This window comes from Calliopsis andreniformis, unplaced genomic scaffold, assembly GCF_051401765.1.
Source record: "Calliopsis andreniformis isolate RMS-2024a unplaced genomic scaffold, iyCalAndr_principal scaffold0022, whole genome shotgun sequence".
NCBI lineage: Eukaryota > Metazoa > Arthropoda > Insecta > Hymenoptera > Andrenidae > Calliopsis > Calliopsis andreniformis.
The window spans coordinates 794,007-816,313 of NW_027480432.1; the positions used below are offsets into that span (position 1 = coordinate 794,007).

The 22,307-nt window shown below is 48.0% G+C and overlaps 1 protein-coding gene and 1 long non-coding RNA gene across 2 annotated transcripts in view; one reads left to right on the forward strand and one right to left on the reverse strand.

Moving 5' to 3' along the window:
• Window positions 1–934, reverse strand: part of LOC143187266 (uncharacterized) — a 129,023-nt gene extending 128,089 nt beyond the window's left edge. The window contains exons 1-2 of the long non-coding RNA XR_013003176.1: window positions 921–934; window positions 717–840 (exon numbers count right to left, since the gene is read on the reverse strand). This is a non-coding gene — a long non-coding RNA (uncharacterized LOC143187266). The remainder of the gene's footprint in view (window positions 1–716; window positions 841–920) is intronic.
• A 1,463-nt stretch (window positions 935–2,397) lies between these two features.
• The window catches only part of Toll-6 (Toll-like receptor 6), a 31,874-nt gene continuing 11,964 nt past the window's right edge, over window positions 2,398–22,307 (forward strand). Inside the window, exon 1 of the mRNA XM_076391438.1 lies at window positions 2,398–6,319. Coding sequence (XP_076247553.1) covers window positions 2,662–6,303 — 3,642 coding nt within the window. The 5' untranslated portion in view covers window positions 2,398–2,661 and the 3' untranslated portion in view covers window positions 6,304–6,319. The remainder of the gene's footprint in view (window positions 6,320–22,307) is intronic.

Consider the following 22,307-nt stretch of genomic DNA (forward strand, 5'->3'; position numbering starts at 1 on the left):
GAGAACGGTTATAAAACTTTAAACGCATTGTATTTTATAGCGAGTCAAGAGAGATTTTTTACGCGGAGATAAGTAAAAACTGTAAGATAATGTTTCGTTAGTCGAGAGTTCGTTTTTATGGAAATCGAGAGCAAATGTGTGTCGAACTACGTGCATTTGCTTACTTGGAAATTTCTGTTTTATGAACACTCTTAGAAAATCTAATGAAAACGAACGAAGTTTTCGAAAAGAAACGAATGAAAATTGAAAATTACCGACGAATTATTCATGAAACTTAAAAAATATTTAAAAACTGCAATTCTTTAGTGCAAATTTCTTCGTTGAACTTCAATAATTACAAAAAATATTACATAAGTAATACACTTTACATGATTATGCTCTATGAGATGAAATATATATTCAGTGTCCACTTCGTAAAATATCGTTAAATAGTCTTCGACAAAAATGCTAAAAAAATGTCAAATATTGAACGATAAAAAAGTACAGAAAAAATTAATATTGGATGTTTCAAAAATTGACATGTCACAAATAATTCGTGGAAATCCTCGACATTTTTTAATATGTGACCTAAATAATTACTCTCGTCATGCACAATAACGCAATGGCTACCAAATTTGACTAATAAATTTCTGATAGTAAAATCTGTACGTCAAATAGTGCGAAATAATAAAATGGCAGCCAAAAATGTTCAAAGTTAGAAAAAAATAAGCACTCACCCACTGGCATTTTCTTATTTCAGAGCCTTCTCCGTTGTTTAACGACCAAACAGCACGACACAGCGAGATACTTTTGTTAGGAGAGTCCAAACTGGGTTGAACGAGAAAAAATGAAACGTTTTTCCTGCGGAAGAAAAATAAAAATTGGAAGACGATCTTGACACTACAATGACAGCGCGGGAAATGTCAGAAGCGCGATCGTACATGCGCAGTAGCATCACGTGACCACTGTTAAAATATGTCTAGATAGCATAAAGTCTTTTTGCGACATTTCTTCCAGAAAATTAACAATTTTATTATAATCACATAAAAATTACGTATTTCTATATTTCCCATATTAATTCTAATCTTTACCCAAACATAAAAGATTAATTTAAAAACCTAATATAAAATGATAAAAACATGAAAAAATGCCTTAATATGCTACAGCGCATACACGCCCTCCCACGGCCAAATTTAGTTACACAACCCCGCGCTTTTAGCAACGCCATGTTATTTTCTAAACAGCACCTCTAATTTACAAAACTGAAGAAAGAAAAGCACACTGACAGAGCGTCCCAGAAAGGTACAGTATGCGTAGAATGATACTCACGAGCAACGATCGACAGACAATTGTACCATAGACAATCGCATCATTGTTTCAGAATATTCCATATTCCGTCCAGCGTTCCTTGGAGCAGGGTGGTCGTCCAGCTCGGAGTACGGTTTCATCGTGGTTGGGACGAGGGTGGCCTGAGTGAAGGTGTAAGATGTCCCGTGGTCCACGATCGTTCACGCGGGTCCAGACTTGCAACACTTTCGGCGACCACTCGACCAGCGAGATGACAGAACAGGTAGCGTCCCTTCTCGTACGCATTTACGCTACACCAACGTACACTCGTTCGTCGTGTGTAAATATACAGAAACGACGTGTGTGAACAGCAACGAGAACGTGGACGATTTTCTCCGCAACAAAGGAGAAAGAAGGACGACACGGTAGGAGAGAAATGATCGCTGTCTTGCTTCCACTATGGCCGCCCGAAGAGAGGCGCGTGCTCGCTCGTACTCGAGCGCCGGCTCTCGGGTGTGTTGGTGCTGCCGCCAATAGTGGGGGAAGGAACGATTGCTGGACGCTGCGTCGAGTTAGATGCTGTGGAGATCTCAACCGTCAGTCGCGCGGTGGCCGCCGTACCGAACGTTACGGTTTTGGCTCTATTCAGCTCCTCTCGTTCCTTGTCTTTTCTTCTACCACGGAGAACTCGCGTGTATAAGAAATAGTTGAATATAGTTACGATATTCTGGTGTGACAGAAGTCACATTTCGAACAGTGTATCGATCTGCACGCACGCGTCGCTAATGGGACATCTTGCGGACGATTTAAGAAAGTCGATATTTTGGCGGACCGCACGAACCGCGATTTCTTGGATTACCTCTGAAACGAAAGAATGAAGGGGCGCGCGGATTATTGTATCGAGCCAGTTGCGTTGATAAGTAAGTCACGTGAACGTTTACAATTTTTTTGATAGAGGTGATGGAGTAATTAGGAAAAGTCCGACAGACGCGACTAGATTTCGCTTTTAGAATATTAGTAGAGCCGGTCGAGTGGTTTTTGCCGCGCTGTGGACTGACGAATCGCTGCCCGAGTGAAGTGTGATTCTTGAAGTGTAAACTACTGAAGTATCGAGTGAAGGTTACAGCGCTCTCGTGGCAGAGCGTCGACCGAATCCTCAACTAGTTTTAGGAGCTGCAGCGGCGGCTAGATTGCTCGATCTGATCTCGGAAGGGCTGAAACGAGTTTCCGTATCGATTGCGTTTGCCACACATGTCAGTCGGTCGGAGTAAATATTGGAGGGCGTGCACGAGCGAGGATAGCGTGCGTTAATAACGCAGCTAGGACAGGGAGCGTGTGATGACCAGGAGGAAGCCGAGGAACGGAAACGAGGGAAGGCAACGAGTGGGGTAAAAGATGCGTGGGCTCGCTGGTCTCGGGGGATCGGTGTCGCCGTTGGCTTTCTACTGCTGCCTCCTGATCCCGGTGCACCACGTGCTCGCGGTGACCAGCGAGCTTCCGCCTAGGCTCGATCTGCCCGAGCACTGTTCCTGGGACTCGCGGCAGGATGGCTCGGTCACTTGCATTCATCGTTACATCGCCAGCGACTTGCTCAGGACGAACTTCTCCCAGGCGACCAGCGAGTACGTGACCGCTGTGAACGTGATCTGCGAGGATACAGAGACCCTGGAGAATGGTATTCTGAATGTAGACGGTTTCGTGCAGCTATGGAGATTGCGGTCATTGAAATTGACTGGCTGCAGGCTGGTCCACTGGCCAGCGAAAGTGCTGAGCGGGCTTCGGGATCTACGCAATCTCACAGTGAGGAGTCTGAACGGACGGAAGAGCAAGTACAGCTTAGAGCTGGAGAGCGGCGCCTTCGACTCGGTGCCGCAGATCGAAAAGATCGATCTATCGTGGAACAACATCTGGCAGATACCGGAGCACTTGTTCTGTCCGTTATCGAACTTGCTCACGCTGAACGTCTCTTGGAACATGCTGAAAGACATCGCTGAACTGGGATTCAGGGATGTCGCCGAGAGACATCCTCGACGTCAGCAGGAGTCAACAGCGGCACCGTTTGCATGTTCCTTGGACGTGCAGTCGCTGGACGTGTCGAATAATCAAATTTCGGTGTTGCCTGCCTACGGGTTCTCCTCGTTGAAGCGACTCAGGGTTTTGAACTTGTCGAGCAACGCAATCTCCATGGTCGCGGACGAGGCTCTCCACGGCCTGAGATCTCTGGAGACATTCGACTTGTCTGGTAACAGAATCGTTGCCCTTCCAACGGAAATGTTCAGGGATGCGGCGAAGTCGCTGAAGGAGCTACGATTGCAGAACAATTCCATCAGCGTGTTGTCACCGGGCCTCGTGGCGGACATGAATCAATTGGTCGCTCTGGATTTATCGAAGAACGTGTTGACCAGCTCCTGGCTGAACTCGGCCACGTTCTCGGGTCTGATTCGACTGGTTCTCTTGAACCTATCCCACAATCGAATCAGCAAGCTGGATCCTGCCCTCTTCAAGGACCTATACACCCTTCAGATATTGAATCTGCAGTACAACGAGATCGAGACGATACCCGCGGACACATTTGCGCCGATGAGTAATCTGCACACGCTAGATTTAGCGTACAATCGATTAACTTACCTGGACGCTTACTCACTGAACGGCTTGTTCGCACTTTCCTTGCTGTCGCTCGACTCTAATCAACTCGAAGGCATCCACCCGGATGCCTTTCGGAATTGTTCCAGTATGCAGGACCTGAATCTGTCCGGAAACAGCCTGGACAGCATACCAGTGGCCCTCAAGGACATGAGAATGCTGCGTACGCTGGACCTCGGCGAGAATCAGATCAGAAGCTTGAACAGGCCTGGCTTCCGGGGAATGTCGAGCCTCTATGGATTACGAATGATCGGGAACGAGATCACGAACGTCACTATGGAAGATTTCGCCGAGCTACCCGCTCTGCAGATCTTGAATTTGGCGCGAAACAAGATCGAAGTGGTAGAGGATGGAGTGTTTTCCGCGAACCCTGCGTTGCAAGCGATCCGTTTGGACTCGAATCTGTTACAGGACATGTCTGGAATGTTCGCGAGCGCTCCCGGTCTGCTCTGGCTAAACATGTCCGACAACATGATCTTGCAGTTCGATTACAGTTACCTGCCCGAGAAATTGCAGTGGATGGATCTGCATAAAAATCTTATTATGGATCTCGGCGTCGCGCCGCAGGGCATGAGATTACAGACGCTGGACGTGTCGTTCAACCGGCTAACGAGGATCCACGCCAAATCGATCCCAGACTCTATCGAGCTTCTGTTCGTCAACGATAATCTGATACAGACCGTGGAGCCGCAGACATTCTTCGACAAGAAGAATCTAACCAGGGTGGACCTGTACGCGAATCAAATCGTCAAGATGAACCTGTCTGCCTTCCATTTGACTCAAGTTCCAGCCCATCGGCAATTACCAGAGTTCTACATCGGCGGCAACCCGTTCATATGCGACTGTACCACCGAGTGGCTGCAGAGAATCAATTCGCTGTCGTTGAGACAACACCCGAGGGTGATGGACCTGGAGTCGGTCTATTGCAGGCTTCCTTACGATCGTCACAAATCGTTCATACCGTTACTCGAGGCGAAACCGTCTCAATTTCTCTGCACGTACAAAGCCCATTGCTTCGCGCTCTGTCATTGCTGCGACTTCGACGCCTGCGACTGCGAGATGACCTGTCCTACTAACTGTACATGCTACCACGACCAATCTTGGTCGGCAAACGTGGTCGATTGCTCAAATTCCGGCTACAAAACCCTGCCTGGTCGATTACCGATGGATGCCACCGAAGTTTACCTCGATGGAAACAATTTCGGCGAATTGAACTCCCACTCGTTTATCGGCCGGAAGAACTTGCAGATCCTGTACGCGAACGATAGCAACATCATCGCCATCAGGAATCATACTTTCAGCGGGCTGAAACGACTGTTGGTCCTTCATCTGGAGAACAACAAGATAAGCGTACTAAACGGCGTGGAGCTGATATCGCTGGAGAACCTGAAGGAGCTCTACCTGCAAAACAATCTACTGACGTACATAGATAACGGTACGTTCCTTCCGCTACGTCAGCTGGAAGTGCTACGGCTGGAGAACAATCGGCTGGGCACTTTCGCCGTTTGGCAGCTCAGTCAGAACCCGTATCTGGTTGATATCGGGTTGTCCAGCAACCCGTGGAGCTGCGAGTGCTCTTACCTGGACCGCGTGCGCGAGTGGATGTCCCACAACCGGGCAAAGATCAGCGACTGGAGGAGCGTCACCTGTTCCTTGGGCGTGCCTATAACTCTTCCAGCGAACGGATCGGCCGTAAATTGTGCGGCATTAACGGGCACGACCTCGGTGATCGAGACGCGACCGCTCGAGGCTTACCTGCCGCTGCTGCTGGCCACCGCGGTGCTGATTTTTGCGATGGTGGCTCTCGTCTGCGGTGCCATCAGGCACCGACGTACCCTGAGAACCTGGGCGGCCAGCAGATGCGGTCTCCGAGCCTGCTACAAGACAGCTGCGTTCGAGGACCAGGAGAAACCCTTCGACGCCTACATCTCCTACTCCGCGGTGGACGAGGCGTTCGTTTCAACGATTCTTGTGCCTGGCCTCGAGACCTCGTATCGACTCTGCCTGCACTATCGGGACCTTGGCGCCGGCAGCAACGTGGCCGACGCGGTCGCCGAGGCGGCGGACTCCTCGAGGCGCACCATCCTGGTACTGTCGAAGAACTTTCTGCACGGCGAGTGGGCCAGGTTCGAGTTCAAAGCGGCCCTCAGGGACGCTCTGAAAGGGAAGGGCCGCTCGGTGATCCTGCTCCTGGTGGGCGGTGTGTGTCCACGGGATCTCGACGCCGATCTCAAGAAGCGAATTTCATCGCACACCGTGCTGGTGTGGGGGGACAAGTTGTTTTGGCAGAAGCTGAGGTTCGCCATGCCAGACGTGTCCCCTGTTCCTGTTTTGGAGAGACCCCTGCCATTGCCGCCGCCGCCGCCGCCCCCGGTGCAGCATCAATGGACGTAGAACTGCCATTATTTAGGTAAGAGCCATTATTTAACTGCCTCACGCCTTTAGTCTTACGTACCTTGCTTCTTTGTCTATCTTTTCGTACGGATAACGACGGTCGACTATGTAGCGGTTGCGAACAATGCTGGGAGTCTGGGGAGCCTGGGGAGCCGGGTGAGGCTAAAAAATTGCTCTACAGGGTGTTTAAGTGTTACTAGCTTAAACGGTAAATAGAACTCGTAAAAAGAAACAAGGAAGTTTTAATAGGTCTACAGCCATTGTTAAGTCTGAATACAAAAGAATTGTGTCATGTACCGAGTTTTGATGCATGTGAAATTGCCAGTTGAAAATAGTCTACCATTTCCTAATTTTATACAAAACTGAAAAAAATTATATTATCCGAACTTATTCATGCAAAATGCTGGTTTCATATGCATTAACTCAGCACTTCAGGAAGTAGGAATTTCCTCGTTCCAAAAAATGCACTTTACCATTGCTATTTTATCGCGAATAATGTTTACTCCAAACGTCGTCCGTCCCCCGCCTACATCAACGTCTAAAGTACGCTCATTTCATTCTGCTTTCTCTCTGCTCAGCAAAAAGATTCACTGTTAACCATTTTAATCGCGACAATTCACCCGGTTGATTGCCACTGGCAGCCATTTTTCCCACACAAAAAATTATCGTCAGTCCCTCAGTGTCTCGTAGCTTTGTAGTGTTCGACGTCAAGTAGTCTCTCTGATGTTCGCGACTTGATCAGATTTATAGCGGCGCTTAAACGATTCGGTTTGTTCCTAAAGTTGAAATTCGAGCTGCACCTTTCCCTGTAACGACGGCAATAGTCGAAAATTATATATCATTTTCGAATGACAAACTAACGAGATTCGTGTAGCCGTGCCATTGAAAGCAAGCTCCGACCTACAAGCCTGATTTAACGGCACTACTATTTCGCGCCATTGTGATCGAGCCCATGAATGGGGTCATCTTCGACGGGCGGGTTTGTGGGGACATATGGACCCGGCTCGAAAGTATACACATGCAGTGTTAAATTTGTCGTCGAACAGGCAGGCAGGCAGGCAGGCTTGCCTGTCGTCGAGTCAAATTAGAAAACTCTATTGATCGGTCGCCTCCCCATGTCCATGGCAATTCTCACCCACTTACCAATTAACTCGCCTTTATCAGGGATGGCCCTATGCCAGCAGCGCGTAAAGGAGCGTTGCTTGCTTTTGAATTGCGTAAAACGTGTATAACGAACGAGCACGTTGCCTTTCATCGATTATTGCCGCGCATCGTTGTTGTTCTTAATTCAATACTATCTTTAGGGTGCATTTCCACGACAGCCTATTGACTAGGGTACGTCAACGTGTTCTTGATTCACCTCTCCGTACGATGCATCTAACACCTCTCAATTATACGTAGACGAGAGCTCGGCATCAATTCTGTGACACGAGTGCAATCCTACTGGATTGAAAAACGTTCTAGAAAACGTTCTAAAATCCTCTTAGATCGATCAATTCTTGTTTTAGAAGAAGAATGCTCTTCAAGCTTTCTTGATCTAGTCATCGTTATTATATACATATATGGTTTTTGAGTCAAGAAACCTGTAATGTCCAGTAGTCAGTTTGAACCAGAAATTCGAGTAACTATTTCGCTCTAACTCGTGTAATTTCCCTTCTATTATGCGATCGACTAACGAGACTAACCACGCGTCTGCTCCGCCAATCAACGTCGTTTCATCCAACGTGAAAAGAGTCCTTGCCCACGGATCGATTCTAAAACAATCCTCCTAGGAAGGGTGACACCCTATGCGAGGTGAAATATTGTAACAAGCAGCATTGTATCACGGTACACGAGGAAATTAGGAAAGTCAATTGATCGATCCCCCAAAATTTTGCGACAATGTCCCTTTCCTCGGATTGGAAGGGCATTCACCATAGAACGACCAGGCGCGTTAACTTTCGCGTGACACACTTCAGTTTCAGCTGTTCTCCGTCCACGAGGTGGTCGGTCACCTCGAGGGTGGAGAGTTCGAAGGGTGGAAAGGACCAAGTGCTCCCTTTTTATCCGGTCAGCTGGCGCATTCACGCCTCTGAGTTTCGGACGTTTCCATTAGCGGCTGATCCGTTGATAAGCCGCATCGATATGGGTCCAGATTGTTCTCCTGAAGCAATCCTGGATATCAGTTCGTATTAAGGGATTACTGGGAAAAATATATTAGTCGGACATTGCGTGAATCTGAACACATTGCGTAGGGTGCGAAAGAAAGTAGAAAATATAATACTCTAGGTTGGTCTACTCTAAAACTCACATTTTATTCAGAGAGGGGATAAAAAAATCAGTGTTATTTATTTAACTCCCACCCAGTATGTATATCGTAGCTTCGCACCCATGTCGATGGCAAACCGCCGTCGTCGCGCCACTTCTTTGCGAGGGTAAACTGCGATTTGCAAAAATGTATTCGCCTCGAGGAGCGCGATATCGTTCCATCTGATTCGAGGGAAGAGCGCAGGCAAGAGGGATGTTTTGAAATTTTTGCTCGTTCCGTAAAAATCCATGAAGACGCGACGCATGCGGAGAGAGGTTTATTCTTGAACGTCTCGAATATTCGTAGGAGGATCTAGTTGCGAGAGGAGCCACGGTTTCGTCTTTTCTTCGAGAGGCACCCCGTAAGATCAGATCCCGAAAAGGCAGACGGCCAAAGAGAGGCTAGGGTTTCGTCAGGTTCGCAACGGGGGGAAGAAAGGGCGGTCTTTTTACCGTGATTTATTACACGCCATACGCTCAGCGGTGGGGTTTTGTTGTCAGTTTCGATTTCGAGTAGGTATGATGTACGCGTCGAGGGGGGCACGGGCTAAAAGGGGAAAAAATGGGTTTCTATTCGATGTCGGGACACCGTCATAAAGCTACTTCATAGGGCGCTCTAAAATGTACTCCGCGTAATTTAGTCGTTATTCCGTTGTATTTATGTGTTATTCAGCGACAGCGAGCCGGACGAAGACGTGGATGAAAGGCCCGTGGGATAAAAATTGCCACGCCGAGTGAAAAATACTTTCCCGACGTCGATCGTCCAAATCTCTCCCCCGTTCCCTTCGGCCTCTCCGCGAACGTACGTGTTTCGACTGCTAATTGCGTGGACGGAGAACGTTTCTCCGCTTCGCGAACTTTCACCAGGGGGAAAAACCGACCGGTAATCCGGGCTGAAAGCGAGTCGAACGGAAAAAGAAAAGAAAGGAAAAGGGGGACTGTCTCGAGGTGTCTAGCCGGGGAACAGGTAGAAGCTGCGATCGTGTACCTGTTCGTGCAACCTTTTACATTTGTACCTGACAACGGCTGGATCGAATCTGGAAGACAAATGGGATTACCAGCGGTCCTTGCGTTTTCCCAGCCTCAAAGGAACGCTAGAAATTAAAAGGGGATTTGTACATACCCGCTGCTTCGTCGCCTTTTTTCCCTGGCACGCCCTCACCTCCTGGAGGGTGATCGTGTGTTCCAGTATATTTTAAAGCCGTGAAAATCAACCTCCGTCTCGTTTCTCCTGGCTTTTTTCACCCCAATGAAAGTCAGATACGTGGCAATATTACTTCAGATTAAATTCTGAAAGCCTTCAGCACGCATTTTGTACCTTGTTCTGCTTAAAAGTGAACCTTTAGGTCTCCTTTCTCTTTCTCTAATTAAGCCTTGCGGTTTTGAAGTCGTAACATTGAAATCAGAAGAGCGGGAAGACGTGAATGAAATCTAGTTTTAATTAATCTTTGACTGAACTTCCTGCTTCTTGCCTGCGTGTCTCCGATCCTCCGTCACATTTCCGGCCGTGAGCGCATTTAATGCTCGATTGTATATTTAGTCACAGACATCAAAGGGCGCACTCGAGAATTAATTGAAAGAAACCGCGCGACCGTGCTCGCTCCATACTCATTAGAATTTTCTACGCATATTACGCAAATTACACGATAAACTTTACGATCCTTAGTACACGGAGGCGTGCCTGAATTCTAATTGCACGCACGCCGGAAGAATAGCATCGCTGTCTGACAGCAGGGGGGGATTCCAATGTCGTCTTGCAAGTTTAGAGACTCCTCTTTCGTATCTTTAGACGTGGTTCGCCGTTATACACTTATCGTTAGTTCGCAGAGTAATTTTTTAATCGGCGATTCACCGATAGCGATCATTGAAAACGATAAAAATATCGAAATGGAAAAAGAAGGTTGAGGGGTGAGGGGAGCACCATCCGCGTCAAGAGGAGACAATAAAATGATGCGTTCGCGCGTGAATACAGGAACGTTTCGCGATATCCCAACAGCCATTTCGTGTCAGCGCGGATCGGATGTAGGAAAGACGACTGGCTCGACGTATCCGCGTATTGACAACCGTAGTATTACATCCTCAGATTGGCGTATCAGTCGTTGCTGTGTCGTCGCGTTGCATTGTCCGCCGTCCCCAGCGGAATGCACTTCCGTCGCGGCTGCACCGTCACCCCTCGGTGCCCTCTCATTGTCAGCACGATGTTTTACGAGACCACCAGGCCATGTTTCTCGTTTCAAAGCATCTATCCTCCCGTCTGATCGGTATTGTGCACGCCTTTCCCGCGAAACCCTTCGAAAACTCCATTTGCTGTGGGCATGAAGCATCCCTTTTATGATCTAGTAGATTATGCAGTTGCTTCGCAACTGGGCTCCCGTAGATCGCAGTGAATTTTCATTAATGCTAAAACTGACAGCTACTTTTCTCGGGGCAATGAAAACTATAAGTTTATGAAAAATGTGAAGGGGGTAATAGAACTACTTCGACAAGTTTGAATATTCTTAATTTTTATCCATTAAAAAGAAAAGTTGTTGAAAATAAATTAGAAGAGAAATAAACCGCTAGTGGCAAGAGTTTATCGAGAATTCGTATCTGCGAAGCTCGCATGTTCATTCGGCTGCACTTTAATATAACATAATTCCATTTGCTGGATGGGGAAAAGAGCCCTTTAAAAGCATGCTTTACCGAGGAAAATGAACACGGAAACCGTGTAAAACGGTCAATATTTGCCTATTCGTTCCGTTCCCATGTTTTTCGCGTTGCTCATTAACGATGATATCAGTATTTTTAGTCATTGAAAAAAAGATAAATGTTTGATTAAATGTTTCCCTACGCGGATAAAATAATAACTGTTTGGTTGTCGGTGCGCTGCGGAGGATGCTTGGCGCGTAGAGCTCGCACTTTTACGACATCGGTGCGTTCTCAGACATTCTTCTAATCTTATCAGCTTCGCTGCCCGTGCCCGGAAAGCACCTGCATCTGCGCAATATTTGAACAGCGAGAATTTTTATGGCGCTTTTAGCCCCGTGGGTCCGCGCGTACAGGCGCGTGTACTCGCCATCGCATCGCCGTGCTTTTTTCCTGTTTCCTTGACGGAGCGTTTCCGCGCTCAGGAACACGGCTTCTCGGTAAAGTCGTTAACAGACTTATCTCGGTGGCGTGTTTGGTCAATTTGGAAAGCATCTCTTCGCTTCAGCACTCGACGATTCCTGTCGTGCCGGCTGTGCCGGCTGTGCTGTCCAACTTCGTCATCACCGAGAGCTTCTTGCGTCTTACTTAAGAGCTACTTCCACTTTTAATACGCGTTTCGTGCTTCTTATCTTATCGAACTTCTACTCTCTCCTTCGCCCGCCTTTTTTATTAGTTCCAATCTCGTCGTTACTCTCGGCTCTTTGTGGACCCTCTCCTGCTTTTCAACTTAGGAGGTACAAGCTTTCCCTCGGCTCTCTGAAATTCCTGTCAGTGTTTTTCTTATCGTTTCAACATTCTGTTTGAATCTTGCTTGGCTCGGGAAAATTCCTGGATATTTATGTGATTGCGTTTGGTGCTAGATACCACTGGTGGGCTCCTCGTGTGTCGTTTAATAGGCAATTTGAGAGAACAGACGGAGTGCAGTCGATGAAAGGACCACTGTGTGTCTTGGACCAGAGACGTCTTCATGATCCTCTCAGAACCCTCCAGCTGGCATACTTTTTTATATTCTTCGTAAATGCTTAATCATAATTCTAGCTTGAAAAATTATAGCTTCATTTTTCTGCAGCTGCTCTCTCAGAATAGGAGTTCACAATTTTCAGAGTAAAAATTTATCTCCCTTCACCCTTGCGAAGACTTCCCTTCGACCTGGCCGTTTTAATCATTAGCAGACGAGCACGTCACAGAAATTACACGAATGTTTATTCCTGCCAGGAGAAAATATTATATCAGACTGTTTTTTCCTCTCCCCGGCAAAATTTTTCACAGTACCGTTCGTTGTATTTTTATCATGGCCGTACAGCGTAATACGGCGGGTGTGTATACAGGTTCCGTAAAATATGACTACGTTGATTACTTTTTTTTTCGTCTCCGCCCCCTCGTCGACGTTCTTACGAACCATTCCGCGTGGATCCCCATTTTACTGCGCTTTTCCCCTCGCGTGTTGTTCGGTTAATGCAAAGGATCGGATATGACTCACCAGAAGGGACTAGAATTTTAGTAGATTCATGGCTCCATATAAATCGATACGCTTTCGCGTTGCAACGTCCACCCTCGCCGCGTGACCACTAATTCCGCGGCCCTTTCAATCCTCCTCTCTTTAAGCGCTTTCCGTAAACTGGACCGAACTTTTTGCGAATCACTCCGAGTCGACTCGATTCGAAACCTTACCGAAGAAACGAGGGATGGTTTATTCAGGGGGTGACGAGGGGGTGAGGAAACGGAACTGCACGAAAGAGCAACGCGGCCAGCGGAAATAACAGACTGACCTTAACGCGGCCAGCGGCGCAAACTTTCAGATGTTATGAGTGTAAACTCGACGCGGTCTATCGTGTCCCCTGCAGCCAGATACCCGCTCCATTTTATTTATGAAACGAAAACATTCTCGCGCAGCCTGCGCGCCAGAATAATTTTCCGCGAGCAGCCGTATCGAATTAGCCAACCTTCGCTCACGTATTTCCTCGATATACAAAGTCACGTTGCCCTGCCCCGTAGCCTGTGTTGCTCTTTGTCCGATCTCCGATGTTACGACCAGGAAAATACATTTCATTGTATCCTCCAGTCCGCTGCTATCTTTCAACCCCCCTACTTTTACAATTTCACATTCCTTCCAATTGTCTTGCCCGAGATGTATTACAAGGGCGCACACCCCTATAAATTGGGCCAGCTCTGCACCAACAGCTGCGCGACACCGTGGAGAATCCTGAAACGCAATCAATTTATCAGGCGGAATCACGCGAACGTGACCAGACTTAAGCATATGGCCGATTTAACGACGGGCTGCCGGGAAACTGGATCCATGACTGGTCGTGGCGGCGAGAGATTATGCGTTCGCCGTGTTACCCCCAGAATATTTTCCGCGGCCGACATAAAGCCAACCGACGTGGCAGAGGGTGAAGGGGTCGGCGTGGTTGAAAAGGAGAGAAACGAAGGCAATTATGCCAGGGTACCAACGGCAAATTTGTTACGGTGTTACGTCGAAATCGAATAGGCTCGACAATGAGGCCCCACGACGACAACTTCAATGGGGGTGGAAAATTTTTGGATGGACGACGACGCCCATGGCGACCGACAGCTTTTGTCCGGGGTTTTTCGGGTTTTGAATTCTCTCTCTCTCTCTCTCTCTCTCTCTCTCTCTCTCTCTCTCTCCCCCTCTCCCTCTCTCTCCGCGGCTTTGCGTTGCCGCTCAATGATTTTGCAGGTTCGTCCTGGCAAAGCGTAGTCGCCCTTGGCGTTAATTACTTTTTCGTTTTTTGCCAGCGCCGCTCGCAGATTTTTCCTTTGTGTCTGATTAATGGATACGTTAAACGGTCGCTGCCGAGATTGACAGGGATATTTGACGGGGTGAATGCTATTTTTTCATCGTATAATTCCGTAGGTTCGACTGATATTTTTCGCTAGAAATTTTGCAAGATTCCAAAACACTGTACTAAGGATTTAATATTGTTCTCTGCACGAGTGCAATTATTTCTTTCGTTATAGTCAAGATTAGGCATTTTTCTTCGAAACATGAAAAAATACACAGCAGTGAATTTTCAGCATGAACGTTCCGAGATCGGAGTGGTAAGCCGTGAGGCCAGGAATTCACAGTAAAGTTAGGTTCGCATTGGGTAACCTGTTCTCGTCGAACAACCCCCATAAGTATCGCGAGACAGCTCATAGTACACCCTCGAAACGAGATTCTGGAAAAAAGTGGCTGGTACCTGTTCAAGATTTTCCGCGGAAGCCCTCGAAGCTGGTATCGACTGGCAAGCCCCGCCGGTTGTAGTCCTGAATTATTTACGAGCTTTCGCGGAGCCCGTCCATTTAATTCATACGAAAGGAACGATAATATCCGAGGGGGATGGGTAGTGGTGAGAGGGAGAGGGAGAGGGAGAGGGAGAGGGAGAGGGAGAGAGAGAGAAAGAGAACGCATGGGCGAGCACGAGGCATTGTTACGCTCGACGACGAGTTTGAAAAGGACAATTTTTCAGGGCGCTTTGCAATTCGTCGGATCTAGGACGGAAGACGAATGCCGCGAAGCATCGCGGCCGGATTCCTTTTCAAACAAACTTTTCGAAATTCAGACAGCCGTTCCTCCCTTCTGCCTCGACGTGCCCGTTTCCTCGACGCAGTCTACGTTTCCTCCTTAACGTTCCCTTGTTATTTCAATTGCCGGCCACTCTACCTGTCATCGAAGTGTCAGTCGACCTGGGGCCTTTGAAACGAGCAAAACGGCAAAGGCACAGCGCCCTGCCCCCTCCGCCCGTGCTCGCCATTCAGAGGAAGATAACCGTGAGAGGGATCGAACGCAGTGGGCCAGGAGCTGGGGGCTCGTCGTGTCTCTGCGGCCTCGCAGCTTCCTCCCGCTCTCTCCCTTTCTTCCTTTCTGTCGGGGATTCCGCAAAACGGGCCGTCAGACTATCATAACATCTTCGTTTTCAACGGCAACAATGACGGCGTAACGAGACGTGGAATGGGAGTATCGAGCGTGACGGGAAAACCTGGAACGAAGGGTAGCTTTGGATTTCAGATACTCTACCGTTAAATTTATGGTGAACCGCCTTGAGTGGGATGTGGAAATCATTGGCCTTTGAATAGACTTGTTTTGTATAGATGCTACTCGTTAAATTTTCCCAGCAAGCACTTTATTCTCGTGAGATCTGACTTAGCAGAGTGTTGAAAGTCCGCTAAAACGAGGAAAGAATTTGAAAAGCATGCACTTGTGGCAAAGCGACAAGCAGACCGCCCCAATAAAATTTCTCCTTCGTTATCCCGGTCGCAGCTTATTGATATTCAAAGCTCCCATCGTTGGCGCACCGAGCACAATGGAGAAACTGGATGGAAACGGACTGGCGCGTCGGGCATTCGATAATTTGCGGGTTTGTGTAATCGAATAAGGAGGGAGAGAAGAGCGGAGGAGACTGAATCCGAGCGGTCGTTGGACGGTATGAATTAACGGTGGAAAAAAAGAACTGTCTTCCCGAGGGACGTGGCGGACGGACAAGGTTTCGGAGCTGACGGCGGGTAAAACGAGAAACGACGCCGAAGGCGGAGGTGAAAAATCCGAACGCGATGCTTACTCCCGTGGGTACGGAGCCGTCATTAGAGACTCGGAGGCTGCGCACGAAATTACGCGCACGCCCGCGGATCCCCGTATGATCCTCGCTTTATTAAATCTACCGTGTAATTTTCATTCCGTTCGTTCCAGTTCTGGGGCTCCGCGTGCGTGTCTCTGTTCCATCAGACCTGCCCTTCTTTTCCCCCGTTTCCCTTTTGATAATCGTCCCTTCTGGCCTCGCCAGAACCTCCGCACTCAACTTCGACGACCCTTCTGAGTTAATCGTCCAGCTTTCACGTCGAGTCCCATGGAATTTAGAAACGAAAGTGCTACCTTTTTCGTCATTACCATCGATGCAATGTACACTCTACTGAGTGTCAACGGAGTAGCGCTGTAATTTGCACAGTAGTGATTACGCGTGAAAAATATTTTCTGATTCGGGGGTTTCTTTTAATTAAAAGTGCTTTAGAATGGAGTCGGCGTCTTTGGCGGCTTGCAGGAGGATCAAGAATACGTATACGAGCCTTCTCCCTTCCCTCGCTGCTAATTTATTCGGCAAACAGAGTTCACTCGAAGGAATCCTCTGGTTGGAGTGATGGGACATTAACACCGCCATATAATTCAAAGGAAACGGCCTCGAGTCGCGACTGATGCGGTCGAGAAATCGATAATTTACGGTCTGAATTCGTCACACCTTCGTGTTAATTGTTTCTTCTGAGGATATGGTTCATCCAAAGGAATGGATCATTAAGTCAGGGTTGGGTACCTTTTTCTCCTTCTCTAATCAGCCTTTTCGTAGGTTCTGTCAGCCTTTCGTTAGGATTAATTGCGCGGTGGACACGCTAGTAGACCTCGCCTCGAAGAAAAATAGCTTCCTTCTGAAATGGTCGAGCGAGAAACGTTTCCTTTCACGCGGCCTGGGTGGTCAGAAAGGGTGGTGGTGTCGCGCGCGCGCGCGCGCGCGCGGCCCATTCAAATCGATTATTCCTCGCTTTGATAGTTTCGACACGTTCCTCGAATAGGGAATTTCTAAGTACAAATTTCACAAAGCCTTGTTGGCTCCTGACGGGGAGCTTCCGATTGATTTTTCGGGATAAACTCGCTGGCAGCCGTAATCCAAAGTTGCGCGGCTCTCCAGAGTGGAGAGAGTCGAGTGCGAAATGAAACTGGATTCCGACGTGGATGACTGCCACGCCATGCCGTTTTCTCGGCTAGAAACTGTTTTCCATGTTTACGCAAATTCCGAACGAGCAAAACACAGGAAACCAGCGCTCGACGGCAGCATTTTAATTAATAAACGGAATACATTCTCGCTGAAGGTAAATGGCCTATTCTCCATCGGACTACGTTCCATTCGAAACGATCCAGTTCGATCGTTTCCAATACAAGATGGTGCAAATATTTAATGATTCGTGCGAATAAAGCCCTTGTTGATACGCTGCAGAATTATTACATTTCAATACCTCTCTCGTTATTCACTGACTTCAAGGTGGTATTTCAAAGGGTCGTAGACTCTGCTTTTTTAAAAAGTAATTACTATCTCTGGTGACCCATCAGAATTCTTAATTGGGCGAGTGATTCATCGAGGAACTAAACGGTTCTTCGCACGGTAGTCAAGCAATTATTATTATCAAGGATATCAGCAGAACTACGGCTTATCGTACAAAGGGAGTCTTGGGTCACGAAGAGGACCAAGTCAGATAGACGACACAGAAGCTATTCATAATGATGATAAAGCATCATAACCCATGTTCCAAACAATTCTAAATGCAACGAAGGTCTCATCCTCTTAGCAAGCTTCTCCAAAACATGCATGTGCCTAACTAATGCATATTTCTTGAAACTGTACTAATAACACACGAAAATACAAGATATATTCGTTACTAAGTTTGTAAGATGATTCCCCGCGAACAAAATCGCGCTGTCAGTGGTAAGCAACAAGTAAATTTCAACGTTAAGACAAAGAACAAAGCGGAGGCAGCCGAGAAAAGCGATCCCAGTCTTTGCTCAAATTTCCTGCGGGACTCGGGGACGCTTTTCGCCTCCGCGGAAGAACATCGCGCTCGCAAAATTACTTTTCTTTGTCTCTTGGCGTCACGATATCGGCTGTGTCAGAGGGACCGAGGAAAATCACCGAGGACGAGGAAAGATCGCCATTGTTCCTTGGCCTGAACGTTCCTTAGAGGGAGCGAAGGAGAGATCTTGTTACGCGATAGTTTACTTAACGTAATCATCGACGAAGCATCGTTACGATGCGCGTTATTATCACGTAGAAGCTGACGAGCCACACGGTGACTTAATGGAACTTCTTAACTCATTTTAGCCTTCTTCAATGCCGTCTCTTTTGGAGGTTTTATCTTTGTAATTATGGGATTAATAGATGAACGAAAATATCGATTAGTAGGAGAGTGAGTGAAGGAGGGACTAATAGCGAACGTGAATCAACATGGATCTGATACGGAATACATCGCTAATATCAAATTAAACCCACTGGCGCTGCAGCTGCATACACGAATCGCAAAGGTAGAATCAAAACTGTAGTCAGACCAGTTCTTCTCGTGGCTTTGGTAGAAAATAGACCATTTCCCGGTCAGTTTTTCCTCTGGTGACTTTACGAAGCTATACGTAGTCAGACGAGGAAAAAGGGAGCGCTTCTTCACGCTGAGTTCGAGTTGGGTTTTTGTCAATACTCCGGGAAATTAACTTTTGACCTGGCCGCAAGGGAATTTTATGAAAGCGATAAATCCTCTCAGTTTACGTATTTACCCAGGGTACACGCGCTAATGGAGCATAGTTTTTACTTTGTTCTCAAAGTCGTTGTTCGCCAATGGATCATCCCTGAACGGGTCAGCCTCGCAGAGCTCACGTGCTTAATTAAGCATCGATTAAATCATATCATGATGGTCTCTAGCTCGGAAAGGGAGGGACTCGGTTTTATGGTCGCTGGTTTACGTTGTTTTTAATTGCCCTGCGTTTTAACACCGAGTTACTTAGGGTTTCTGCTCTTTTACGTATTCATCGAAGATATGTGATTTTCATAAACGTCACATAAAACTTGCTCGGAAGATTGTGCGAAATTGTTGAAAATTGTGGTAATATAAACACAATCTTCATTGCAGGAAAGGCTGTGTAAGACTAGCCTTCTCAGGTGTTAGAATTCAGAGGAAGGAGTAGGTATATGAAATTCCACGAAGATTCGAAGATTCGAAGATTCGAAGATTCGATGATTTGAGAGTGATGGCGAATGAATTGGGTACCCATGAGCTAAATAGGCATCAGAATAGGTGTTTACGTTCTGCGAAAGGCATCCTGAAAATTTGTTTTGGATTGCGAAATCTGCGAAGATTTCGCAGGCTAGTGTGCATGTTCTAGATGAAAAGGTGGCTCGAAGCAGCCGGCGTGTCGCAGAGAAGATCGGAGGGAGGCAGATGCTCACTCTACAGCCTCACGCCCCGATACAATGGGTCCAGAATGCGCGACGAAAATAATGGTGGTCGGCTGTAAACCTATGAACCGATTCAATACGGTCCCACCTTTCCTCCCCGTGCTCTCCGTGCTCCAGGGAACGAGCGCGTCTTCTTTGTCATGCCACTTTTACCTCCATTTATCTCTGCGCGCGCGCTCGCATCCGTCCCCTTCCTGTCTCTCCCTTCACGGCGTATCAGTGTCCATCTCCCTTTATCCGCGCATCTATCTCCCCATTCTACAGACGGTGTATCTCTCCGGCATCTTATTGTGCCCTTTTCTTGGAATTCTTTTCTCTGCGGCCTCCGCGTTTAGCACAATCCAGCCTGCTGGCGATTTTATTCGGGCAACAAGCTAACCGAGTGCCTCGCTCGTACATCTCTCGTTCGTCTGGTCGACACGATCTTATTAGCTGGAAGGAATGCTCCGATGTCCTTCCATTTGCTACCAGCGGAGAACGAAATCGAACCCTGCAAATAACCGCGTTCTCGATTCTCCTTCGTTCTTCTATTCCTCCTTCTGTACATCCCAGTCTACTCTGAATTCACACACGCGCTGGATTCGCAGGGAACGGAGCGTGGCTGAGTCCTCGCATGGACTGGCGAGGCAAGGAGGAAGAAATAAGAGAGACAATGCGCGACAGAAGCTCAGCCAGAGCCATTGTGCTAATCCCGAGTTACGTCTAGGGGTACAATTGTGTCAAGTTTACGGTCGAGCGCGATCCCATTCGCCTGCCGTATCCACCGTGTGTCGGAGTATCCACAACGAGCTCGAGAGGGACTGGATGCAGTCGCTTCCCCATCAAAGGAGGAATTACAGGGAACTAGTTTTCTATGGGCTCTCTCCGCGGACCCACGGCTTCCTTAGGTAAGGTCGGGCCAGCAAGATGATTCCATTATAAGTTCCGAGTCGCTTCTCCCTCGTCGATCCCCTCTGCGCACCGTCTCTCGCTTTATCCGTCCATCTTCGCTTACCTATCTTTATCTCCTCATGTTTTTCCGACCCCCGAGATCTGCCAGGACTTCCTCGCGAGCTAAATTGCTGCGCTACTTATTCCATCAGCGGAATGATTCAACTTTTCCTCGACTGTAAATGTACACTGCCTGTCCTTTCAACGGAGAACTTCCCCTGGCGTTACTTTTTATTTTTCGCGCCCTTGACGGGGAGCAAGAGGAAAGGACACAGGATCGTTTCAGAAGTTCTACGGATAGGCGACTCGTCACAGTAGACCTCGTCGTCGCTAACAAGCAAAAACGTATCCACGCTCGTCTAATTTTCACTACAGACTTATCCTCCGACCCCGACTCGAAATTACCGCGTCGCCCCTAATTAAAAGCCGTCCTCCTTGATCGCAAGAGCTTCTCAGAAGGAGGGGTTGAGCTCGGTGAAAGTTTCTGATCGTTTTATGGGTTCAGGTTTGGTGCGTAACCCGCGGCTGGAGGGAAACGATGCGATGAGTAATGGGCGGCGTTTAATCATTTTACGCAACTACCGATTATCTGCTGCTGGAGATAACAGATATATTCGTGACGTATCGCGGGGGAAGATTGATGAGGACCCGACCGAAGGAAAGAAATCAATTAAATCCTTTAGGTCTGCCTTCGCCCGCGGACGAATCGTATCCAGGCCGATAGAAAAACGACCACTCGAGAAGATTTATCTTCCGTCTTCGGCGGTAGTATCTCCTTAATATTTCCGACGATCACGAGACGAGGATGTTGAAAATCGAGGAGAAAACCGTTGGGCTGGTCTTTCCTCGATATTCATTCCCCTTTCACTTTGGAAGCTCACCAAAGTTCCGTGTATTTTTCGCGAGCCTGAGCTTCCCCGACGGGAAACACCATGAATTTTAACGAACGAGGGAAAGAACGAGCGCAAGGCGGACGATAATATCGGGGATGGAAAGCCATGGAGACCCGTGTCACCGACGAGATCGTAACATCCTCTGGCGTGAACTCACGGCTCGCCGTGGCGGAATTTCGGAACGAAATTACGGGTGATTTAAAAGCGGCGCGCAAGGGTAATGCATCTCGGTTATATTCTGCGGCAGGCCGAGGCCAAGGGGTGGCACGTACGCGTGCACGCGTATATAGATTCTGCGGTTATAGATCGCCGAGAGATTCGTCGGCCAACAAATATTCGAGTATCTCTTTTCCACTGAGGAAACGCGCCCACGGGGTCCAGACGAGACGTGACCAAGATAACGAAACGACCTTCTACCCTGCTCTTCTCCGCCCCTGCCGTTTTAGCAGCGCCGAAATCTTGAAAACCATCCTCCATTCAACTCCAACCCCCTGAAACTTTGCTACGTAACTCTGGATGGTACGTAATGTTTTCTCGTTCGAGTATATCTTCTTTTATATGATAGGGCGTACGTACCTCCGCGCGAACAGGAAGGGGGAGTCTCGAGTGCGCGCGCGCGCGCGCGCGTGTGTGTGGCATTGTGTATTCGTGTGTCGCGCGTCGGGAAAGAAATATTTATTAGACGGGCCGCGCATTGAATTCTTAGGAGGCTGCCTTTGCCCTCCGTCGACGGGAAGAGGCGAGGTTAACCAACCGTGAACGATAGTGGATTTTTACGATTATTTATCGTTATTACCGGATACGCGGGGTGCTCCTTTTCTACGGCAGGGGATCCAGGCCTCGCCCTGACTGCTGGAATCCCCGATCGTAAAATTGTAACTGTGAAATCGACGCTGCCGTGACTTGTAAGTCATCCGTTGCTCGATAGGCGCGCGTGTCTTTGCGTTTTTCCTTCGGACCGATCGAGCTTCGCAGCCTTTTTGCTGCCTTGTACTCTGCAGTTGAGCTATGGGCGTGTTGGAGGCGCAAAAAGTGGTAATATTGCTGGAGGCTACACTGTTGCAACCCGATCATAGGTACAGAAACAGGTGAAGATGGTGCTGGAGTTTTGCAAATTACACTTCATCAATGCAGACTCTTTCTCCGGCATACCGAACATAATACCAGTAGTAGGGGAATTGCATAAAGCATCTGCATACTCAACTGCTTGCCCTCGGTAAAA